Source organism: Salmo salar, chromosome ssa12, assembly GCF_905237065.1.
Source record: "Salmo salar chromosome ssa12, Ssal_v3.1, whole genome shotgun sequence".
NCBI lineage: Eukaryota > Metazoa > Chordata > Actinopteri > Salmoniformes > Salmonidae > Salmo > Salmo salar.
In genome coordinates, this window is record NC_059453.1 from 66,711,105 (window position 1) to 66,729,836 (window position 18,732).

An 18,732-nucleotide genomic window follows, 5' to 3' on the forward strand; every position below is an offset into this window, starting at 1 on the left:
TCACCAGAATAAGACCCTCATCATCTTGCACTTTCACCACGCTGTGAAGTTCATCAGAACTTGTTTTATCTGTAGCCTAATAAACTGCAAGGTTTCCAGAGTCGTAGTGGGAGGACCACACAACATGTCATCACGTGACTCCAAGTTTACTTCGATATGATGGTTGTGATATCAATATTTTAGCATAAAAGTTTTCCACAGCCATTTCTCGAATAATTCATTTTACAAACACAAAAAGATCCCACCTTGTCTAGCATATTTTGTTTTGGAGAAAGTTTACTGACAAATGTGCGGTTTCGTGACATGTTCTATCCGACCTGGTTACTGTTCCAAAATGACTGAAATGACTGCCTCGGCTGGATCACCAACTACTTCAACAACAGAGTTCACTGTGTCAAATCGGAGGGCCTGTTGTCCGGACCTCTGGCAGCCTCTATAGGGGTGCCACAGGGCTCAATTCTCGGGCCGACTCTCTTCTCTGTATACATCAATGATGTCACTCTTGCTGCTGGTGATTCTCTGATCCACCTCTAAGCAGACGACACCATTCTGTATACATCTGGCCCTTCTTTGGACACTGTGTTAACTAACCTCCAGACGAGATTCAATGCCATATAACTCTCCTTCCATGGCCTCCAACTGCTCTTAAATGCAAGTAAAACTAAATGCATGCTCTTCAACCGATCACTGCCCGCACCTGCACGCCTGTCTAGCATCACTACTCTGGACGGTTCTGACCTAGAATATGTGGACAACTGCAAATACCTAGATGTCTGGTTAGACTTTAAACTCTCCTTCTAGACTCACATTAAGCATCTCCAATCCAAAATTAAATCTAGAATCGGCTTCCTATTTTGCAACAAAGCATCCTTCACTTCACACATCCTTCACTTCACCAAACATACCCTCGTGACTATCCTACCGATCCTTTACTTCGGCGATGTCATTTACAAAATAGCCTCCAACACTCTACTCAGCAAATTGGATGCAGTCTATCACAGTGCCATCCGTTTTGTCACCAAAGCCCCATATACTACCCACCACTGCGACCTGTATGCTCTCGTTGGCTGGCCCTCGCTTCATATTCATCGCCAAACCCACTGGCTCCAGGTCATCTATAAGTCTTTGCTAGGTAAAGCCCTGCCTTATCTCAGCTCACTGGTCACCATAGCAGCACCCACCCGCAGCACGGGCTCCAGCAGGTATATTTCACTGGTCACCCCAGAGCCAATTCCTCCTTTGGCCGCCTTTCCTTCCAGTTCTCTGCTGCCTGGAACGAACTGCAAAAATCACTGAAGCTGGAGACTCATATCTCCCTCACTAACTTTAAGCATCAGCTGTCAGAGCAGCTTACAGATCATTGAACCTGTACATAGCCCATCTGCAAATAGCCCACCCAACTACCTCATCCCCATATAATTTGTTTTCTTTTCCTTTGCACCCCAGTATTTCTACTTGCACATTCATCTTCTGCACATCTATCACTCCAGTGTTTAATTGCTAAATTGTAATTATTTCGCCACTATGGTCTATTTATTGCCTTACTTCCCTAATCTTACTTCATTTACACAAACTGTACAGTATATAGACTTTTATATTGTGTTATTTACTGTACATTTGTTTATTCCATGTGTAACTCTGTGTTGTTGTTTGTGTCCCACTGCTTTGCTTTATCTTGGCCAGGTCGCAGTTGTAAATGAGAGCTTGTTCTCAACTGGCCTACCTGGTTAAATAAAGGTGAAATAAAAAATAAAAAAATAGAAAATGTGATTGTTAAGCAAAAGTGCAGTTAACCCATGCTGCCCTCAAACCAAGGCACGCTGCCCACTATTTATCTATGTTTAAACTTGTTTTTCAATTTCTCAAATAACAGTTTGATTTTCAAACAAAGTTTGAAATGAGGTGTGTTCTGCTTCCTCATTAATTCACATAGAATTAGCACATTTCACAGTGGCAGAGAATTTACATTTGAGGCATGCTATGCTATTGTAAGGCGAGGATTAGCTACGTGAGCCGGACAAACTTCTCTCTTTGATGAGAGCCCAAACACTCCCCCAGTGTTTCCCCAGGTCAAGTATGCAGACATTTGTGCATCTTCAGTCAGAACAGAACCTTCCCAAACTTTCCCCCTGGCACATTTTCTGTCTGGGTCCCACATTGCTTTCATTGTTGTTTTCCTTACTAATAATTACATTGTACAGGTGTGCATTCCTATCAAAATAATTGCCTTATTACCTTATCATAATGCAGTTTCTGTATATGGTGGTATGTAATTTCTGTTGTACCACACCATATGTACATTGTGTTATTTTATTGTTGCTCTTTAAATATTAGTTATTTTTCTATTTTCTTATTTTTTTCATTTTTATTTGTATTTATTTATTGTTTACTTCAGTTTATTTAGTAAATAGTTTCTTAACACTTATTTTTTCTTAAAACTGCATTGTTAGTTAAGGGCTTGTAAGTAAGCATTGTAAGGTCTACACCTGTTTTATTCGGCGCATGTGACAAATAAATGTATGGAGCATAATGCGTTCTGTGTGTTTTCCTTTATAACCGTGGACACGCAAGGTACTAATTTCGTAACCTATATGGTGTTAAACTCCATTGTGCTTACATAGCTACATTTTTCTATAAGTTCTGTAAAACAATGCTAATGGTGTCAGAGAACTATTGGCTTGTGTTGTTTGCTTTGAAGTTGCCCTGGCCTTATCATGACTGTTGCATTGGCCTGTGTATTTATTTGTCCTGTTTAGCATAGCTCTGCCCTGCCTCCTTGTGGAGCTCTTCAGTTACTGTTTCTTATATCATTCATAATTGTCATGTTGTCAATGAGAGGTATTATTTTTATAGCAGTGTAATGATGTCACTTCATTGTAGTATTGTTTCATTACTTTATCCTGATCTTGTATTATAATTGCTAATAATTCCTCTTTATTTTGTACTTTCAAAAACCACACAAAAAGAGAATTGAACCTAATTTTGACATCATAACTGGAATTGGACATCTTTCTTGCTGAAGATTGAAGACAGCTTTGTATGCTAGCTACATACTGTTGGAAGAGGGAGTGGGGCGGATAAGGGGGTGGAGAGGATGAAGAGGTAGTGGGGAGGTGGGTGAACTATGTGGCCATTGAGGACAGCAGTGTTGATCAGATGGAAAAATATGTTCTTATACCACTTGGTGGTTTTCTGAGTGCATGCCACAAAGCTGTTAATCATGTCCACCTTATCCACTGCCCCCATTTTGCGATTATAGTCAAGCACACAGTCTGGTTTGATCTTTCTCTCTCCCGTCAGGTGATCCACCTTCCTTGTGGCTTTCATTTCTCCTGTAGCTCCAAGGCATAATGATTGGTCTCTTCCAATATGTCTCCCACCAGCTCCTCTGTCAGAAAGCACTTGAAGCACTCTGCCTCAGAGGGAAATGGCAAGGGGCTTTGCACTCCAGACTGGGACTCATCAAAGCCAACAGTAAAGCCAGGAGGGGTGAAATGGCTGCTTTGCTTTCCAGCTACCGCAGACCCTCCGTACTTCACCCACTGTTGGTCTGCCTCCATCCCCACCAGCATCTTCAGAGGGACCTGGGACTTTGTCGGTTGGCAAGGGGTTCTCACTTTCAGGGTTCTCAATGTCTACAAGGCTGGGGAGCAGCTCATCACTGTCACTGTCAGCATCTGATTCCTCACTTTCACACTCAGACTTTGAATTTCCTAAAATGTCCACATTTGTGAGTTGTCGTTTGAAAGACATTGCTAATGCTACAGCTTAGGCCACTAGCTACATACATAAACAACAACACTGAATGGCTCCAAGGGAGTGTCAGGGGTGATGGGATTGGGTGCCAGTGTGGTGATACTGATGATTTGTCCCCACAGATGGTTTGTTTACATAGCAGGTTAGGACAATTAACGTGGAAGGTTAGGTGAATTAACGTGGTAGGTTAGGAGAACTAACACAGCAGGTTAGGCTAATTAACATAGGAGGTTAAGAGAATGAAGTTAAGGTTAGGAAAAGGGTTAGGCTTAGCTACAATGCTACAGTCGTCAACAATGTTATAGATGTTATAGCAAACGAGGTGAAGGGATGGTTCACTCATCTTCGAGTACACTAACGGAAGTGAATGATGGAAAGTGAATGATGGTAGACGACACACCCCCTTTGAATTCAACAGACCCAACTCATCTTGTCACCTCGTCTTTGGTTGACACGGATAAACAAACATGGTGGCGGCACGAACTCTACCCACCGTCGGATTACTTTTGCCATTTAGAAAGAGTTTTACTAAATAATTGAGTTCACTGGTGAGCTCACCCCTCATGTGATAAATTGTAAATAGTAATTGCTATTAGCTAATTCATATGATGGTGTCTGTCAGCCGAGAGTTAACTAAATACGACTGCTTGTATTAGCTCACTCTTTCCTCAGTTAGTGCTAGGACTAATGTAGTCTACATTTTCAGATTTGGATTAAAATTGTGTTATGCGGTTGCTACTTCTGTGAATGTCTGAACATCTGCATCCAAAAAGGAGCTGCTCACATTCAGGACATATAGTTGTAAAGACTGTGCTGGTGCAAAATATTTCTGTGACAAAACAGTGTAGCCAGCTCAAACGCTGACTGTTGCGTCAATCGTAACTAGAAGTGTTCTAATCACACAGGTTTAAGCCTCTGCTGCAGGGACCACTGTAGAACGATCACACACACGTGTGCTCGTACGTGTCAAAGGGTTAATGAGTTAAACCTTTATATTCTCCCACACAACATCCTACTTCTACAGAAATTGCAAATGCTTTTTAGACATACATACATACATACATACATACATACATACATACATACATACATACATACATACATACATACATACATACATACATACATACATACATACATACATACATACATACACACACATACAGTACAGTACACTACACATGTACAAAGTACTCGTATCCACACATCTAACCTGTCTCTTTCTGTCTCCCACAAGCATGTGAGCTCACGTGCACACTCAATCCCTCATTCACGCACACACACACAGACACACGTACACACACAGTGACAAATTGGCTGCTGAGATTTGATGTTAGGCTACAGAGGGCATTGTGATGATGATGATGATGGTGCAGGGTGGTGTTTCAGTGAGTGAGCACCTTTAATTTACCAAGCTGAGACAGACAATGATAATAATGATGACTGACTGTCAGTCTTATTTATGGAGCACCTTAACCAAACCCAAGGACACCTGTCACAATATAATGAACAATGTAAACACAACACACAATATCAAAAAAAAAAGTTTCAAGAACAAATATTACAAAAGGTTAAAAAAATATAGGTTTTATTGTCACATACATGGGATAGGTTTTGTGAAATGTGTTGTTTTAGGTAGTAGCAGGACAAGCATATTTAGTCATTTAACTGGCAACCACATATCACAGTCATAGTAAATACATTTTTCGTCAATAAAGTAGCTAAGAGTGAAACCTTAGCAGAGGTCAAATAAACGCTGAAGAAAATTATAATAATAATAATAATAATAATAATAATAATAATAACACACCAGAACGGATTAAGAGGCTAAGATAAGACAGAGATGAACAAAGAGAAACAAATAAGCGTTTATTTTAATTTTAATTTTAAAAGAGGTTGTTTCTATAGTCCTAATATCTTGGGGTAGAGACTTCCGCAGTCCTAGTGGCATAACATTGAACGACCTGCCACCAAAAGACAGCAGCATGTTTATGACAGCGAATCAGGAGGTATGTGTTTGATAAGCAGAGAGATGCAAGGTTACAGACAGGGCTGGTCCTTAAATCATCCTTCTTTGGCATTTCATTTTCTCTGTCACTCCACTCTCTGTTGCCTACTCTCCATCCCCATAGAGGTGGCGGAGTCTCAGAAAAATGAATACATTTTTTTTTTAAGTCTGAAAACATGTGTACTGCCCTTCACTATTCACAGGCCAAGCAGTCAATCGCATCTGAATAAGATTGAGAGTTAGGGATGGTATAGTGTGGGATGGGGAGGAGGAGATGGTAAACTCACAGATTGGGGGAGTAAGGCAATGAGAGATGAAGGGAAAAAGAAAGAGAGAGGATAATAGCATTGGGACAGAGGGAGTAGAACGAGGGGAGGACAGAAAGGGGAGGAGAGGGTGGGGGGTAGATGAAATGGAATGAGAGGGATCTGTGTTGGTGGGGGAGGGGGGCAGACTGCGTATTTTGAGGTGAGCCCAAGGTGACCACAGGAGGTACAGCCGCATGTTAACCTGCTGGTTAATGGACAGACGATTTACCATCTGCTGGTAGCTATAGCCATCAGTGGCGGCTGCTGAGGGGAGGACGGCTTATAATAATGGCTGGAATGGAATCAATGGAATGGCATCAACCACATCAAACACCTGGTTTCTACCATTCTACTGACTCCATTCCAGCCATTATTATAAGCCGTCCTCCCCTCAGCAGCCTCCACTGATAGCCATGCAGCTGTGCTCACAGAAAGAGAGAGAGATAATGTTGTCCAAGTCAATGACTGCATCATGCTGGTATAGCCATGTAGCTCAGAAACAGCTAGAGAGAGAGAGAGAGAGAGAGAGAGAGAGAGAGAGAGAGAGAGAGAGAGAGAGAGAGAGAGAGAGAATGCTGTCAACCACTGCACCTCACATGTACTGTGTAGTGAGTCATATCATTGCACTAATACTATAGTCAGACCCAAGGCTAAATACATGTTTGAGATGTTGCCAACGGCGTGGTCCTTCTTAATTGTCCAGTTACATACAGTACAGTAAAATGTGCTATATTTCAACATCTGGTCATGGTGAGTCGAAACGGAAATTCTGTTTGTTTTGTGTGTATCAGTCCTTGCGTAAATGTGGTGTTTCCTGTGTATGTCCAAATTTCTCTCATTGTGTCATCATGGGTTAGTGTCTGTGTTGACCAGTCCAGCAGTGACTGCAGTGTGTTGTGTTGTCAGGGTGTAGTGCTCTGCTCCAGATTGGGTTTAGCCCAGGTCACAGCTACTGAGTCGAGGTGACAGGAACACATGAGTCACGCGTTACAGAGGAAAGGAGTAGGACAACCCAAAACCAGCCCAGTCAGTCTAATATGTGTGTGTGTGTGTGTGTGTGTGTGTGTGTGTGTGTGTGTGTGTGTGTGTGTGTGTGTGTGTGTGTGTGTGTGTGTGTGTGTGTGTGTGTGTGTGTGTGTGTGTGTGTGTGTGTGTGTGTGTGTGTGTGTCTGCTTCTCTTATGTGGTACATCGGTAACATTAGCAGCATACATACATCCTGTTGGGTTATTTTCATATAGTGTCTTAATGAAGTGCTGCTGGCTTTACTGTGCCTCTGTGTCTCAGGCCTCAGTTCCTCAGGGGAAGAGATTGTACAGAGTGAATGGAGCGGCTAGCTTTGTCTATTATCACGTTCTGTTTACATCGGACATACAGACCCAAGCAGAGAACACAATATGAAACCGCTCATAGAAGGAGAGTGGTGTGGAATATAAAGGGCTGTACAACGCCCAGCCTGACAATACCATAGAGTCCCGTCTGTTGGTCTGTTTTATTTGTCCTTCCTTTTACTGAAGATACACACCTGCCTGGGAACCATCAGACAACATAAGACTTTAATGACCTATGGAAACCTGATCATGACATGTACACAGATGAATAGGCCAGCTCGCAAATATGCAATTGTATGAACATGCAATCATCACACACACACACACACACACACACACACACACACACACACACACACACACACACACACACACACACACACACACACACACACACACACACACACACACACACACACACACACACACACACACACACACACACACAGCCAATAAAAACATGACGTACAACAGACAGGTGCTACCTAGCCTTTAACAATGGGATGCGGACAAGTCATCAAAACCATTATTGAAATCTAAATCCTCACACAAATAAACCATATAGTACTGCCATATACGTTCACAACAACATGTCTGTAACACCAACTTTTGAAATAGACTCAACCATTTAATTACAGGGCAAAGTATACTATGGAGAAAAGAGCTGGTTTTACCATAGAAATATAATTACTACCACTACTTTCTAGACCGGCAGCCATATTGAGTGTACCCATAAGAGTAAACCAGCAAGTTCAGCGGTCAATGTCTCGTTTACGTTCTAGTTATTATATGTCTATGGGTTTAACCCTTTTTTTGGGGGGTGGGGGGAGTTGTGCCTGGGCAACACACGATAGTCAGGCAGGATCAGAGTCAGGTAGTCTAGGGTCACTGGATTAAGACGAAGGGTATTTCCAGGCCTATTTAAAGCCTACAGTAGGAGCAGTGCTTTAGATTCACTCCATAGTTAAATATCCGGTTTGTGTGACTGTGAATAAGGTATTAGTACAGTAGTAGTAAATAGTGCATTGGTAGTGCATTGCAGTTTACAGCAATTAAATCCTGGCAAACTATAGTATACTCTAGTCTATTTTATCTGCCTTCTGGTTAAAAGTGAAGACTAGAATAAGAATGAGAGATTGTCTGGTTCTGTTGTCGGAGTTGTAAGATGTCAGAGTTTTCTTAATCTTTCTTTTAAAGATGTTCTTTAAAGGTGCAATATGCAGAAATTGCTCTGCCATTTCCTGGTTGCTAAATTTGAATAGTTTGCCTAATTTCAGTTTATGTGACAAAACAAGCTATGTATACTGTAGAGAAGCATTGTACCATCTAAACCGCTGTGAAATATATTTTCAATAAACAAACATTTGGTATTTTTAGCTGTTTGAAGCTGGTGTACAATGATGCAAAAACTAAACTTAAGAAAGGGAAGCATAGGAATAGCGCACATAGAACAGATCTGCCGCTTCTTAAACTTGCTTTCAATTAGAATGACAGATCTATAACTCACATTTCTGAATTTGGTCATGTCGCCCAAAAAGTTACATATTGCAGCTTTAAACATTTTAACTTCACTAGGGTAGGGGGCAGAAAACTGCCTGCTACTCAGGCCCAGAAGCTAGGATATGCATATAATTGGTAGATTTGGATTGGAAACACTCTAAAGTTTCCAAAACTGTTAAAATAATGTCTGTGAGTATAACAGAGCTCATATGGCCAGGGGCAGAAATCCCGGGGGACACGGGGGGGGGACACGACCCCCCCCATCCTTAGAAAAATATGATTTGTCCCCCCAATATATCACTGAAACATAACTATGTAATTTAAATAATATTAATAATACGCAATGAAAGCAATTGTGCTGATTATAGACACTTAATAGCGCGTTTTTAAGTTTCAAAAGATTGCGACCCCCCCACCCTTTGCCTCACAATGTTTTGATCCACTGCCAGTTCCTTAGTTGGCAAGGTAACAGAGGGGTCATATCTACTGTCTGAAAGGCACCCAACGAACGTAACTGAAGTGAGGTTAATCCAGTCAATCGCGCACACACACTAGCTGAATATGCAGAGCTAGCACGCAAATATTAAGTATTAAGCTAGCTAGTACCTATTCCATTTATGTGGCCTCGTCAAAGATGGAATCTTTGCTGTCGTCAATTTATTCCAAGATCAGCATGCAGATGATGTAAGTTAGTGCTTCAAAGTCCCTGCGATAAGGTTAGCGATAAACTGAAGTCCAAACTGAACAGAACTACACTCTCTTCTACCATTGTCTTAAATATATTTAATGGTCTCGTTGCAAAAGCTAAATTGTCGCAAGGGAACTTTTATTTATTTATTTTATTTCACCTTTATTTAACCCGGGTAGCAAAGATTATAGCAAACACCACTGAAACGGAATTGGTGCTCGCTAGCTTTGCAAATTCAGTTATTGTTGGAAGCCAGCCAATATGAAACAAACTATTAAAATTACAGAAGGTTGCAGCATATGTTGTGTAAATGGTGAACTCATACAGCTGTCAACTCTTGTCATTTTAATCCGTTTCACATTTGCTAGCTACCTTTTAGATCGAAGCCCAAATAGAATGATAAAAGATAAGATGATAGAAGCCCATCTCCTACTGTAAATAACCTACACACTGTGTGTGTGTGTAGCCAGCCAGGTAGAAAAATAAAAGACGGACATCAGAGTATTTTTCAGTACACCAAAACGCAAAGTAAGAACCCTAGTAGCCTAATATCTCAAAGACTAGTTGATAAAATGTTCATAAGAAAGAAATGAAATTCTAATGGAAATGTTTCACAATGACGTCATTAGGCAGAGCAGGCAACAGATGGCACACAGACAGCAGAGTTGGGGACAGATATGCAGGGACAGACTGGCAGAGACAGGGAGTCTCAGGTAAGTTTGTTGAGTCTTTGTTTGGCAACATTATGAAAGGTTCTCCATTTTTTTGACTTGTAAAATAGGAACATAATTGGAAAATGCCATGGATACCCCCACTCTCAACTTAAACTGGTGACTGAATTAAGATTTGTTAAAGGCAATGGTATTGCTGTTGTGATTAGTTGTGTAGTTTTGGGTACCGGTAGTTAGGAGTACGGCAAACACCTTATTTCTTTGGTTCCTCAATATACATTTACCATACAATGTAGGCTATGTGTTACAGCATTACTTTTGGTGTCCCCCTCAGGAATTGCTCTTGAGAAAATGTCATGTAATTGTCCCCTCCAAAGTTGATATCAGATTTTCGCCCCTGCATATGGCAGGCAAAAACCTGAGGAAAATCCATCCAGGAAGTACTATTATTTTGAAAGGCTGTTTTTCCATTGAAAGCCTATCCACCATACAAAGACTTAGGACCCAGTTCATGATCTCTATGGCTTCTTCTACATGTGGCCAGTCTTTAGGCAATGTTTCAGGCTTTTACTCTGAAAAATGAGGGAGATACAGCACTTTCAATGAGTGGACAGTGGAGATTTCCAGACATGAGTACAGCGCATGATCGGGAGCGCGCCTTTTCCTGTTTCTCCTTTTCTATTGACGAAGCTTTTGTCCGGTTGAAATATTATTGATTATTTATGACAAAAACAACCTGAGGATTGATTTTAAACATCGTTTGACATGTTTCTACGAACTTTTATTGTACTTTTTTGACTTTTTGTCTGGATGTTGAGAGTACGCTTTGTGCCTTTGGATTACTGAACTAAACGCACCAACAAAACTGAGGTTTTTGGACATAAAGAGGGCCATTATCGAACAAAACGAACATTTATTGTGTAATATGTAGTCCTGGGAGTGCCACCAGATGAAGATCATCAAAGGGAAGTGATTAATTTAATCGCTATTTCTGACTTTTGTGAGTCCTCTCCTTGGCTGGAAAATGTCTGTATGGTTACTTGTGGCTAGGCGCTGTCCTAACATAATCGTATGGTGTGCTTTCGCCGTAAAGCCTTTTTGAAATCGGACACTGTGGTTGGATTAACAAGAAGTTTATCTTTGAAATGGTGTATAATACTTGTATATTTGAGGAATTTTAATTATGGGATTTCTATTGTTTGAATTTGGCGCCCTGCAATTTCACTGGCTGTTGTCGAGGTGGGACGCTAACGTCCCAATGATACCAGAGAGGTTAAGGCATCCCTGGCAGTTTGACCTTATCTGACCTGAAAGCATCTGTCAGCCTGATGGTATCTTTGTGACAGTTAACAGAGCATTGGCCTGGACCAGACACATGTGAGTCTGTCAAATACATCTTTAATGTCATTACGTTTTATCCATCTCTGCATTGCCTATATTTAAAGGTCATGATGTTGTTTATGGACCACTTTTGCCATTGGACGGCTGGAGTGTGTGTAATGAGTTTGACACACACACATTAGTTTCGTATTCTATACAGTGAAGGAGGCCGTCTTATTTTTTTTATCAAGCTCAGCACATCCCATCGTCAGACCAGGAGAAATAGTGGCCTATCTCTAAATAAATAAAGACCTCAAACTCTCCAGTCTAAAATATTCATAATGAAAATCGAGCAAGGGTTACTAAACTACATTTACCACTCCCCCTGCACCAGAAGAGATGAGCTAGCATTATGATCCAGTTCTGAAGACATGTTAGGATGTTTCCACTCAACAGTGAGGAGAGATGGAGGTAGCTTAGAAGACAGGAAGACAAAGAAAGAATCGAATGAAATGCACAGATTTTTCCTTTCTTAGCTAGAGGGAGAGGTGGGAGGCTGATGGTGGATGGAGAGACAGAGAGGAGGGGGGAAGCTGTGGTTGATGGACAGAATAGACACAGATAGAGGACAGTGCTGATGTAGGCACATAAGAGTTGAAGAAACAGAGGAGGTGCTGACTGACAGACATTCACTGGGAGGACACTGTGTGGGCCTTTACAGTGACAGAGAACCACTGTTCACTAAGCATACCACACACACACACACACACACACACACACACACACACACACACACACACACACACACACACACACACACACACACACACACACACACACACACACACACACACACACACACACACACACACACACACACACACAGAGAGACAGAATAGAGAAAAAGAAAGGGAGAGCATGGCGAATGGAAGAAGAGGGAAAAGAAGATGATAAATCACGTGGCAGATGATGAATGTATGTGTAACATGTAACCTACATATGTAAGGTTAAACTGATAGCAGACAGTGGTGGAAAAAAGTACCCAATTGTCATACTTCAGTAAAAGTAAAAATGGCTCAAGTAAAAGTGAAAGTCACCCAGTAAAATACTACTTGAGTAAAAATCTAAAAGTATTTGGTTGTAAATATACTTAAGTATCAAAAGTAAATGGAATAGCTAAAATATATTTAAGTATCAAAAGTAAAAGTACAAGTATAAATCATTTCAAATTCCTTTTAAGCAAACCAGATGGCCACATTATCTAGTTTTTATTTATTTACGTATAGCCAGTGGCACGCTCCAACTCTCAGACATCATTTACAAACTAAGCATGTGTTTAGTGAGTCTGCCAGATCCGAGGTAGTAGGGATGACCAGGGATGTTCTCTTGATAAGTGTGTGTGAATTACACAATTTTCCTGTCCTGCTATACATTCAAAATGTAACAAGTACTTTTAGGTGTCAGGGAAAATGTATGGAGTAAAAAGTACATTATTTTCTTTAGGAATGTAGTGAAGTAAAAGTAAAAGTTGTCAAGAATATTAATAGTAAATTACAGATACCCCCCAAAACTACTTAAGTAGTACTTTAAAGTATTTTTACTTAAGTACTTTACAGCACTGAGAGCTGACATGTTGATTTGAGGTTATCATCTTCTTCATTTGGTGCGGACATAAACACACAGTCAGGCATCACAACCAATATCTCTCTCTTTCTTTCTTTCTCTCTCCCTCTCTCTCTCTCCCTCTCTCTCTCTCACTCTCGCTCTTTCTCTCTCTCTCTCCCGCTCTCTCTAGATTTTCTTCTCTCATTTTCAACATCATTACTGTAACCGCGGACGACTATTTCAGAGTGCTGGCTTTTGGTCTCTCCTTGCGGAGGGAAATTATACAGACATATATCATTCACCCTACATACCATATACCATACCATGTCATTTAGATCATATGTCAGACGATATGTCTTTATCTTTCTGACGTGGCTGGATGTGGGAGTTTCCTGCCACAACACGGGTTGAGCCTTCATGATGTACTCAAGATCAATTAGAGATCGAAGGGAAATATATGGCTCTGGGGAAATGCATCCATATGCACACACATAAACACACACATAAATGCACAAATACACACATACATACACGCACTCTCAAACAAGGAGCAGAACACACACACACACACACACACACACACACACACACACACACACACAGGAGGTAACCCTCCACAACTGCAGGGCGAAGTCAGTGAGCAGGAAAATGTAGTGGATTTTACATTAATTCTAATCAGGAGCCCATCTGAGTGTTTCCAATTATGTCCAATTATTCACCCTCTGACTTCATAAGGCTCTGACTGAGAGAGAAAATACAGAATCATTACCCAACCACAAGGACAAACACACACACACACACACACACACACACACACACACACACACACACACACACACACACACACACACACACCAACACACACTGTGTTGGCAGGAAGGACATCAAGCTGCATTGTGTTCCGGGCTCATTGGACACCAGGGTCAATAATGTCTTCATCCTCTCCAAGCCTCACTAACCTCAGTGAAAAGAAAGTGTGTGAACATTTGTGTGTTTCTGTGTGTGTGCGTTTGTGTGCGTGCGTGCATGTGTGTGCATGCGTGTGCATGTGTGTGTGTGTTAGTGTGTGTTAGTGTGTGTTAGTGTGTGTGTGCGTGCGTGCGCGTGTGTGCATGCGTGTGCATGTGTGTGTACGTACGTATGTGTGTGTGTGTGTGTGTGTGTGTGTGTGTGTGTGTGTGTGTGTGTGTGTGTGTGTGTGTGTGTGTGTGTGTGTGTGTGTGTGTGTGTGTGTGTGAGCCCTGAATGTGTCGAACAAACAGAGGGGCCTCACATTCATATCTCACAGTTTGACTTTCTGCTGCGTTAGCTCATTAACTGATCTGACGGTACAACAGACTGTGAGTGTGTGTCCATGTCTTTGTTCACGTCTGTGTGTGCATTAGCGTATGTAAGCAAAGCATATGTGGGTACATGGTTGACAAGCAATTTACATCTATGTGCACGAATATGTGAGAGAGATAGAGACAGGGAGAAGAAAGCATTCATATTTGAGACTGTGTGTGAGTGTGTGTGTGTGTGTGTGAGTGTGTGTGTGTGAGTGTGTGTGGAGAGCTACTGACTTAGTTCAAGCATGCGTTAAGCAATGTGGGTCTGAGAGCGTGAGAGCTCGTTAACAGAGACTGTTCCTCTGCTCCTCCACTGTCTCCCAGTCCTCTTGAACCTACGCGTCACTGCATATTCATGTAGTCACTGCACAGAGGTCTCAACACTGAACCAGTACGCAGCATAAAACTACTTTAAGTCGGCAATACTTATCAGCATAAAATTACATTTAGCAATGCTTGTGTTCATTCATACCTTTTAGTTCTCTACCTGAAACAAATTTCTGATTAGCCAGTTTCCTTCTGGTCATACCATTCACCATTCATTTGATAGTCCACTTACTTAAGCAGTCATAACAGTGTAGCTATATGTAATCTTGACAAGTATTATGTAAACCATAGATAATAGTTGGTATTCATGTGTACAGTACAGGTAGCCTACACTACAGTACCAACTTCAACACAGCTGAAAGTTTCCTTAGTAAGTGACACCTGAAACTCTACCCCAATAGAGAGATTACGAGTGACGGCCTGATGGAAAGAGATAAAAAAATGTAATTGAAATACTGTACAAGGACTTTATCAACTATCATCAATCTGCCACTTACCCAAAAGCATCCTGTAGTACCCTTCCACTCTCCCCCCTTCAATTCCAGTTTAGATGCTCTGCTTACGGTCCCTCACTCCTGATCTATGACGTTTATCCTCTTTCTCCGAAATGCTAGCTATTCTTTTCTTCTCACTTATTCGTCGCATCAATCGATGGAGAGGAATGACTTGAAAACGATGGAAGAATTGTCAAAATCCTAATGTTTGCACTCTTCTCTATCTCTCTACCACTCTGTCTGTCTCAGTCTGTCCTCTCCAGGTGAGGTTCTTCAGAGGCAGGGTCTGGTTGTTGCAGTTATGTGGCTTTGCTGTTGAATGCAGTTGAAAGGTGATGCTATAGGAGCATCACAGCCATCCAAACCTCAGTATGAACCACCACAGTATTCTCCAATGCAGTGTTTACTGCAGTGTAGCCCCTGTGATGTATTCACTTCAGCAGCAGCAACATTAGAGAATTCACTCTGACAGAACCTCTCTTCCGTGGAAAAACCTCTGCACTGTAGCAAGCCTGTGAAACACTGGCAGCCTCTCTCTCTCTCTCTCTCTCTCTCTCTCTCTCTCTCTCTCTCTCTCTCTCTCTCTCCCTCTCCCTCTCCCTCTCTCTGTTTATGGGGTTGGGTAAAACCTAAAGGCACCTTACATACCTGTGCTCTGATTGGTGGAGGCCTGGGCCAATCAGAGCAGCCAGTTCATAGCACTTTCTGGGGGTGTTAGAATCAGGAGGCAGACGTTAGCTCGAGTGATAATGCCGTTGTCGCTTTTTGCTCTCCTCCCTCTCTGTCTCCCTCTCCCCCCTCTCATCCCTCTTTCCCCTGTCTCTACCATCCGTGGATCTCTCTCTCGCTCTTTCTCTCTCTTTTTCTCTATTTAAGGGTTTTCAATCTTCCCTCTTACCCTCTGCTTCTGACGGCACAGTATCATATAATAGTCAGAATTTGTTCAGGGTTTCCCATTTCGAATAATTATTTCTTACTTTGTGTGTGTGTGTGTGTGTGTGTGCGTGCGTGCGTGCGTGCGTGTGTTCATTTTAGTGTTCATTTTCACACTTTTGCGGTGTGTTTATGCATCCACTCTCAGAGTGAATTTCACACTGTGTGAAACTGTTCAAAAGTTTCTGTAACTCTATACAGAGTAGAGAATTAACACTGGCTGTGTGAAATTCACTCTACACTGGAGTGAACTAATAGGCATTTCACACTCGCTGTAGTGAACTAATTAGTATTTCACTCTACTTTGTATTGAAGTATAAAATGCACTCACTACTGTGTGGTGAAGAATCACACAATTTCACGCTATAGTGGAGTGAAATATAAGGAAATGGTTTATGGTGTAAAGCCTAAGTTGCACATTTCCCAGGGTGCCTTTTCTTTTTGAGGCTATTGTGGATTTACCACCCATAACTGTATTTGTTAGTGACACAGACATGGTTGTTGATTTTTTTATTTTTATTTTAATTTTACCAAGGGAGTTCCTAGGCAAATGTTATCATTAAAATGAAACTCTATGACAATATACATTACATATATCATAACGCCTTACTTTGATGGCCTAGTTTTATCATAACTCAGTGGTGTTAGGAAAGTCCTGGTTTACAGTCCACATCAGACCTGCAAGTCACATTATGTTGGCTTGCAAGGTAATGTGTAATTCCTATTGGAATCCAGACAGAGTTAGGATATCCAACCATTTTTTATTCACCCACAACCCCCATTCAGAATGACTGTCCGGATACTGGAACTTGATAAAGGAGACTACCTAAAACATTTAAACTGCAACAACCATTTCAGTAACAGGTGCAATAAATCTAACTAACTGATTGGATTAGTTTAGGAAAAAGTATGACATTAATCATTCTGTGGTTACCATGGCAATGTGAGCTAGCCTAGGCAGAGAGCTCTGTAAATATTGTATATATTTTATTGTTTATATGTGTTGTTGTCTTTTGCTTTATTGAATCAACTTTTTTTGTTTTTGATAACTTGTTGCTAGATGAACTGAAATATCTGGTGGTGTTCCACGGAATTGCAGGACTGATTATGGCAGGTCAGTTTATATTTGGCTTGGCTAGCTAATATGATCTGAATGATGCTCAACAGCATTGGCTTTTTAGCCTCCTGCCCCAGTTCCTAGAGGGAAGTGGACTGCGGCGTGAGGGGATGCAGAGGCTCGCTTCATCTGGGGCTTTTCTGGACCACTGCTGAGGTGTGGTGGTCTTACTGGAGCTTTTACAGTCGCCAAAGCATCGCCCAGGTGGGTGCTACATTTCAGTAGTGGATGTTCCTGCCTACCTATGGAGGAGGAGCTGTGACTACCGAAGACGACGAGGTGCCCATTGAGGAGCATCTGTCTGTGTAACGGCCGTCATCAAAATGAGACCAAGGTGCAGCGGAGGATGTGTTCATCGTGAATGATTTTAATGGACCGAATGAACACTATACAAAAATAAACCAAAAAACGACCAGCAACAGTTCTGTCAGGTTAACAAAACTAAACAGGAAAATATTCACCCACAAACCCCAAAGGAAAAACAGGCTGCCTATGTATGACTCTCAATCAGCAACAACGATCTACAGCTGTTCCTGATTGAGAGCCATACACGGCCGAAACCAAGTAATACACCAACATAGAAAAGGGAACATAGAACGCCCACCCTAGTCACACCCTGGCCTAATCAAAAATAGAGAACCAAAACCCTCTCTATGGCCAGGGCGTGACAGTCTGTCAGATGTCTCTACCTTCCTGCCTGGCTCTACCATTTATGCTCCCTCCTCTCAAGATACGTTCTTTTATATTTGTTTTGCTAAATTGTTTTTGGTTTATTTTCTTTTTAAAGCGACTTTGATATTCTACTTGGTATGAAAAGAGTATATCAAATATATATATATTATTATTATTATCTTTGTGTAGCATAAGATTAATCAATCAATGTACACGCAAAAACATAGATATTAAAAACAATCCTAAAAATCTACATGCAGTAGAGCATGCTGGGAAATATGATAATGCTGGGTGTGGTTTTTACCCTCCACAGTGTAAAACAATAGCTCTGGATATTAACAGCAACAATAGGGGTTATTGTATACCACTGAGTGTTATTTTCACTCTTACAGAGTGAATTTAACTTCTGAATCAAGACTAGAAATGCAACACTGAAAAATCAACACTGGACAATTTGCTGTGTAGTCATACTGAATGTACATGTAGCGTAGTAGAATTGTGTGGACAGAACAATGGAAAGAAAAGAGAGGTAGAGATGGGATGGTGAATGACAGCTTGAAAGGCTGGTGGAGGGGATGGAGGGAGGGGAGGTGAGATTGAGATAAATGCAAACTGATGAGGGATTAAGGGATAAGGTGGAAGGAGGGAGAAAGATGAACTGGTATGGCAGAATGA

At 41.4% G+C, this 18,732-nt stretch overlaps 1 protein-coding gene across 2 annotated transcripts in view; it reads right to left on the reverse strand.

Annotated features, from left to right (window-relative positions):
- Nucleotides 1-18,732, reverse strand: part of LOC106565522 (zinc finger protein 385A) — an 82,768-nt gene that overhangs the window by 53,917 nt on the left and 10,119 nt on the right. Inside the window, exon 1 of one of the 2 annotated variants that reach the window (XM_014132756.2) lies at nt 15,339-15,921. The exons of the other annotated variant lie outside the window; for it this stretch is intronic. Within the exon in view, the coding sequence (XP_013988231.1) occupies nt 15,339-15,348 (10 nt within the window). The 5' untranslated portion in view covers nt 15,349-15,921. Of the gene's footprint in view, nt 1-15,338; nt 15,922-18,732 lie in introns of those variants that run through there. 2 annotated transcript variants of the gene reach the window in all.